Genomic DNA, 7,154 nt, shown 5'->3' with positions numbered 1-7,154 from the left:
GGCTAAAACAATAGACTAAACAAGGCTACACAATACTCAAAGGCGATTGCATGAAACAACGCTGACAAACTTAATTTACATTTTGACAGCACGAAAAAATACAAACTAATAAATACAGAACTGAACTATCGAGACGAGAACTATTTACGCTAATTACAATTAACAAAGACGAACGACAGAACTGATAAGAAAAAAAAAAAAAAATAATAATAACTCTCGTGGCTACATAGCCCCCCTAATGAACCACTAAAGTCCACAGTTCATTACTTAACGTAACTATTGTACGACGCGAGAGTAAGTTTATCCTTTTACAGTATGGATTTTCAATTCAATTGCATTCTTGTTAACAACAGGTTCAGTTTCTCTTTTTAAGCTTTGTTTTCTCCCTCTAAGAAACACAGTTTAGTCACTGGTCTTGTAAGAATTGTGGTAGCTGTTTGCACCTTGGCTGAGCGGACTTTCCCGTCTTTTCCCGTTAAAACTTCGGTTACTCGGCCTAACGGCCATCTTCCTCGATGAATGTTGTCATCTGCAATTAGTACCAGGTCTCCGTTCGCTAAGCAACGGCGGAGTTTGGTCCATTTTGCTCTCTCTTGGAGGGTTGGCAAATACTCCTTCAACCAGCGCTTCCAAAACAAATTGGCCATGTACTGGACTTGACGCCAGCGTCGCTTGCTGTACATTTCTTCTTTGTTGAAGACTCCAGGAGGCAAATTTGGGTTGGCTCTTAACAAGAGCAGATGGTTTGGCGTAAGAGGCTCCAGGTCCTTCGGGTCACTACTGACTGGAGTCAAAGGTCTGCCATTTAAGATCCCTTCAACTTCACTCATCAAGGTTCGGAGCATTTCTTCAGAGACGAGTTGTTGTCCTAGCAGTGCTCTCAGGATCTTGCGCACAGATCTGATCGTACGCTCCCGGGCCCCACCCATGTGTGAGGCTGTAGGGGGATTGAATTTCCATCTAATATTCTTCTGACGAAGAAAACTGTGGATTGATTCTTGATTTAAATCATTCAATGACTCGCGTAACTCTCTTTCCCCTGCTTGGAAGTTCGTCCCATTGTCACTGTATACGGTAACTGGACATCCTCGTAAGTTAATGAATCTTCGTAACGCATTAACGAATGAATCAGTGTCAAGCGAGTTCACGACCTCTATATGAACGGCTCTGACGACCAGGCAAGTAAACAAACACCCGAAACGTTTCACGTTCGAGCGACCTTGGCGTACATAAAAGGGACCAAAGTAATCCACGCCTACGTATGTGAATGGTGGGTCTCCTGACATTAGTCTTTCCCTTGGTAGGTCGGCCATCAACTGCTCTCCACGAACTGCACCAAGTTTCTTACACTGGAAACAGCCACTAATCACTCGACGCACAGCTGAACGCCCCTTGATTATCCAATAGAATTGTCGTAAGCTGGACAGTACGTATTCTTGACCGAGGTGGCCAACCTTTTTGTGGTGCTGAGAAATGATCATATCCGTTACCTGATGACGATACGGCAGAATAATTGGATGTTTTGCGTCATAGTTGATTAAGGCATTTTCCAGTCTTCCTCCAACTCTTAGAATTCCAGTGTCGTCCAACAATGGATGAAGTTTGCGCATGTGAGCTGGTATCTTAAGATTCTTTAACTCGGAGGTAACTCCACGTGAAGGTTTCGATGAACTGATTGTCTGTATGGCTTGAATGACTTCCGGAAATGAAAGTTTTTGTACATGCTTGATAACTTCCCGTTCTGCGTTCTGTAATTCTTCCACGGACAGGAACTGGGATCCCTCTTTCAAACTGCTTTCAGGTGTGGAGTTAATGGATCTGCTACTGTGTCTTTCGATGAGCCACGTTCTGAACCTCAATAGCCAGGCCACAGCTCTTCGTAATCTGTCCCAAGATGAGTAATACTCTATCAACCTGGAGAGAACTTCGCTTCGATGACGAGTCAACGACTGGCTGTGAGAATGAGTTTCACGCTTGATTTCTGGATCATCATCTGAAGGTCCTGATCGGTGAATTGTAGGATCACACGGCCAGAACTCTTCTTTTTTCTTCAGAAACTCGGGACCACTCAGCCATTTACTGCTTGTACTCATTTCTTCCACCGTAAGACCTCTGGATACTTCGTCTGCTGGGTTGTCTTCGGAGCTAACATATCTCCACTGATGAGGTGCTGAATTTTCATGTATAACTGACAGCCGATTTGCAACAAACGTATGGAAACGCTTTGACTGATTTCTGATGTACTGCAACACGCAGGTGGAGTCCGACCAAAATGTCGATTGGCTAATCGGAATATCCAGCTCTTCTCTAACGGCCTGATCTAACTGAATGGCTAAGACTGCAGCTGACAGTTCCAACCTTGGCACAGTCATAGGTCTCAAGTGAGCAAGGCGAGACTTCCCCATGAGAAACGCACAATGGATTCTTTCCTCGACATCCTCCAATCTGAGATAGGAGACTGCTCCATATGCGATTTGCGACGCGTCGGCAAAGTTGTGTAACTCAGCCATCTTCAAGTCTCCAAAGCAGGTTGGCTTAACGCATCTGTCTACTGTTATCCGAGAGAGAACGACCAACTGAGCCTTCCACTTCTCCCACCTTTCACCATCATTAGTGCCGATTGGATCATCCCATCCAAGTTTCTGCTTACAGAGCTCTTGTAACAATTTCTTAGCCGGGAGGATGATTGGCGCAACGAAACCAAGTGGATCATAAACGGAACTTGACAGGGAAAGTATACCGCGACGGGTGTTCGGTCTGTCTTTAAGAGCAACCTTAAATAGGAACTTGTCGCTCTCCATGTCCCAGTGGAGCCCCAACGTGCGTTGCATCGGTAGCTTGTCTTTGTCTAGGTCAAGGTCTAGTACCGGTTGATCTCTCTCAGATTGAGGGACTGTACTCAGAACTTCCAAACTGTTGCACGACCACTTTGTGAGTCGAAATCCGCCTTTGGAGAGCATTTCTCGGAGCTGATACACAACTTCGATAGCATTTTCAGCTGACTTTACCGATTTTAGGCAGTCATCAACATAGAAATTCCTTCTGACAGTCTTAACTATCTCTTCTGAGAATTCACCTTTGTTGTCTTCTGCTGTCTTTCTTAGCGCGAAGCTAGAACAACTTGGAGACGAGGTCGCGCCAAACAAATGGACCTCCATACGATGATCAACTGGTTCTTGGGTCAGATCTCCATCTGGCCACCAGAGGAATCTGAATGCATCTCGGTCACCTGGCACTACTCTGACCTGATGGAACATACATTCAATATCAGCAGACAACGCGACTTGTTCTTCCCGAAATCTCATTAGCACACCAACGATAGAATTTGTCAAATCTGGTCCAGTAAGGAGCTGATCGTTTAGAGACGTTCCTTTATGTTTTGCAGCGCAATCAAAAACCACTCGAGTCTTTCCAGGTTCGTTCAGCACTGGGTGGTGGGGTAGATACCAAATCGGCTTGTTCTTTACATGAATTTCATTAAGTGGCACTCGTGAAGCGTGACCTTTGGTAAGATACTGTTCCATGGTGGTCTTGTAATTTTTCAGAAGCTCACCATCTTGCATGAACCTGCCTTTTAGCGCCAGTAGCCTCTTTTCTGCCATGCAGCGATTATAAGGCAAGACTGGTGGATAGTTTCTCCAAGGAAGCGCAATTTGGTAATGACCACGCTCAAGTTTCACAGATTGTTCCATAACTTCAAGGGCTCTCTTGTCTTCCACTGACATGCCAAGCTTGGATTGGGGAACAACTCCATAATTCTCCACTTCCCAGAACCTTTCTAGCTGGTGCATAAGACAATAATTCTTTTCTCCCACGGCCTCCGCTGATCCAACAAAATTAACGTTAAGATGGCATTCTCCGCCAACGTTCTTATGCATAGGGCCCATGAGTGTCCAGCCAAGTGGCGTGCGTATGGTGTATGGCTCTCCCTTGTTACCACGTCTCTCCTCCAACACCCAAAAGGAATCAGGGACGTTGGTGCCTATAATCAATCGAACTTCCTTCTCACTAGTACTTGGCAGCTTGATGTCTCTAAGGTGAGGCCACTGCTTTAGATCTTGTTCTGATGGAATACTGCGGCCTGAAGCATTCAATTTATCAACTGTCCAAAGTCTAACAACGTCAACTCTGTCACTTCCATCAAGTGGCTCAACAACTAGGCTTAATTCGTGACCAACTCTTGGGCTATCCTCTTTCTCTTGAGTTGTCAAATAAAACGTTTTCTGGCGTCCATGCACTCCAAGATCCATGGCTAACTTCTTGTCACACAAGGAGATGTCTGATCCACCGTCTAGAAGGGCATAGGTTTCTATGGTCTTGTTGGCGTCATCATGACTTCGCACCTTTACAGGAACTACTCTCAGGCACACCTTTCCTTCTCCAGCTGAGGTACTATTAGTCTGTCCACTTTGAAACGGGGCACCGCCTTCAGCTTGAGTTCCTTTATCAGCCACTCTGTCGCTACCTTCCACTGCTGGTGGTGGAGATGGTGGATGAAGTAAGGTGTGATGTCTCCTCTTACATCCTGGGACTTCACAAGCACCCTTTGCTAAACATCCAACTCCTATGTGGCCATATTTAAAGCAATTGAAACAGAGCTGAGCTTTCTTCATTATCTCCAGGCGCTCTTCGAAGCTCTTGTCCTTGAAACACCTGCACCTCGCTAAAGAATGATCACCATTGCACGATGGACACTTCATGAAAGAAGCTGGCTTGCAAAAAGGGGGTAGACTCTGTCTGCCACCGGATTTGGTCTCTTGAGTGTTAAATGTGCTGACGCGTTCTCCAGTTAATGTAGCACTCCTCGACTTAGGTTTTCGCCTTTCATTTTCCGATCTGTCGCGCGCGATGTCCACCACACAACCGAACACGGGGTTATTTGCTACTCTGGCTTTGACTTTAACAAATTCAGCGATGTGACTGATGTTCGTTCTTTGGCACGTTTGCTGGATTTGGTCTGCAACTTCAACAAACTTGGTGCGGAGATGATATGGTAATCTCTGAACAATTCTTCTTAGGTTGTCTGCACTGTTTATTTCATCTAGATATCCAATGGATTCTAACGTATTTTCACAGTCCTTCAATTTGTCTGCAAAGGCAAGCAATCCCGCGCGATCCCCTGGTTTCAGAGGGGGTCCTTCTGTTAACCTGGTTACGTACTTTGAGGCAATTGTGAAGAGGTGACCAAAACGTTCTTGAAGCAGTTCTCTTGCTCTTTGATATCCGGCAAGGGATGGATCCATTACTAAGCAACATTTGATGGTATCGTTTGCTGCTCCAGAAGTGTACTGAAGAAGGTACATGAGTTTCTCGCTTTCACTGGCTGCATTGTTCACGATACTGGTTTCAAATGATTTGATAAAGTTCCAGTATTCGAGAGGATCACCATCAAACACTGTCAATTTCTTTTTAGGCAACGCAAATCCTTGCCTCATAGCTAAAGCCACACTATCCATAACTGCTCCACGCAAAACAGAACCTGTCGACTCTGGATGTGCAAAGGCGGCTGTAGGTCCGGCTGACCAACTCTTATACTCCTGCGCATTAGATTTCAGCCGCAACGGAAGGTCTTGAGAACCAACGTTGCGTTCAACACGAGAATTAGAATATTCCTGATCAGGCGCATGTGCAGCTCCTACATCAACTCCTTCCCTAGACGGCTTCAGATTTTCAAAAACGTTCGGTAACTTGGCTAAATCAACTAGCTCCTCATCCTGAAGTAACTTTATTTGAAGTTCAGTTTTCCTAATTTCAAACTGCACATCCAAAAGCTCTAACTCTAGCTTCGTTTCTTCTTCCTGACGTAGTAATTCTTGCCTTTTCTTCAGCTGGTACAACTTCAGTTGCGCTATTGCCTGATTCGCTTTAAGCTGTCTGATAGATAGTCTAGATGAATGCGAACTTTGCGAAGAATTAGCGGTACTTACACAGTCTTCAACTGGTATCTCATTTTCCTCGCGTGCTCCAGCGTTTAATCCCACCTCCTGGATCCATCGCTCTATTCCCGAAACAAAATCCATTTTTCGACGGAAATGTTCCTTGAAATAACGTGCTTCGCTTCCCCACACTTCCATATCTCCATCCAAAGTTGAGATTTATTCGTAGTGCAGCTGTTCGAAGCGAGAAAAAGCTTCATCAATCTCCAGTAACTTCTGTTTAACTTCATCGACATTTTTCGGATCACTCAGCAGAACTTCCGTAGCACGGTACAACATCGTTACTCTGGATAAACACCCTGACCTCGAATTCTTCTTTCGCACACTTTCGAGGGCTTCTTCTGAGTGAGCTCGGCGTCTTCTCCGACCTTCAATTCCGGACAACATGTCATCCACTTCAGATCTTTGAATGCATGTAACTGACACTCCGTTACAGTTTGAAATACGTACCTTTTAATCTCGACGATTCACTTGTACATAACACACAGAAAAAATACAGAATTAACAATGCGAACTTAAACCCAACGAAACAAAAATACAACGAAAGGAATACGAGAAACTACAGGAAAATACAAACGAAAGCGTAACTACTTACAAGATCTGTACGGCACTCCGGAATAACAACGACTGAATGAAAATCACAACTACGATGTTATATAGCAGATAAAAAGGCTAAAACAATAGACTAAACAAGGCTACACAATACTCAAAGGCGATTGCATGAAACAACGCTGACAAACTTAATTTAGATTTTGACAGCACGAAAAAATACAAACTAATAAATACAGAACTGAACTATCGAGACGAGAACTATTTACGCTAATTACAATTAACAAAGACGAACGACAGAACTGATAAGAAAAAAAAAAATAATAATAATAATAACTCTCGTGGCTACAGTCGAGTTTTACCTTTCGATCTGTTACAGTTGCTGTATAAAAACTATTGTATAATATTCAGACAACTGAGAGGACACATGGCTGTTTCGTCGTTTGTTTCGATAGGAGTATTTATTTATATTTATATCTCTCTTTACATTTCTGTAAAATGGGGTTGACAGGCCTACACGACTCCCCAGCGCGTGTTTAGAGTAGCCTATTAAAAGTTTGGCCCTCACGAGTATGTCTTTGAGTGACCGTCCTCTTTTGTAAGATACGAGGAGCGGATTTTTGTATATTTCGTTCAGTCGTGGTTGTGTTTCTATTAAATGCCAATGTC

The 7,154-nt window shown here is 44.1% G+C and overlaps 1 protein-coding gene across 1 annotated transcript; it reads right to left on the bottom strand.

Annotated features, from left to right (window-relative positions):
- Window positions 1-368: 368 nt before the first annotated feature.
- On the bottom strand, window positions 369-6,087 carry LOC148734506 (uncharacterized). The gene has a single exon (XM_088752782.1). It carries the CDS (start codon window positions 6,072-6,074, stop codon window positions 369-371), a length of 5,706 nt encoding a protein of 1,901 aa, XP_088608908.1. The 5' UTR covers window positions 6,075-6,087.
- Window positions 6,088-7,154: the final 1,067 nt, after the last annotated feature.

Source organism: Stylophora pistillata, chromosome 3 (genome assembly GCF_964205215.1).
Source record: "Stylophora pistillata chromosome 3, jaStyPist1.2, whole genome shotgun sequence".
NCBI classification, from domain to species: Eukaryota; Metazoa; Cnidaria; class Anthozoa; order Scleractinia; family Pocilloporidae; genus Stylophora; species Stylophora pistillata.
The sequence above is the reverse complement of the archived record's forward strand: the minus strand, read 5'-3'. Positions and strand labels throughout refer to the sequence as shown.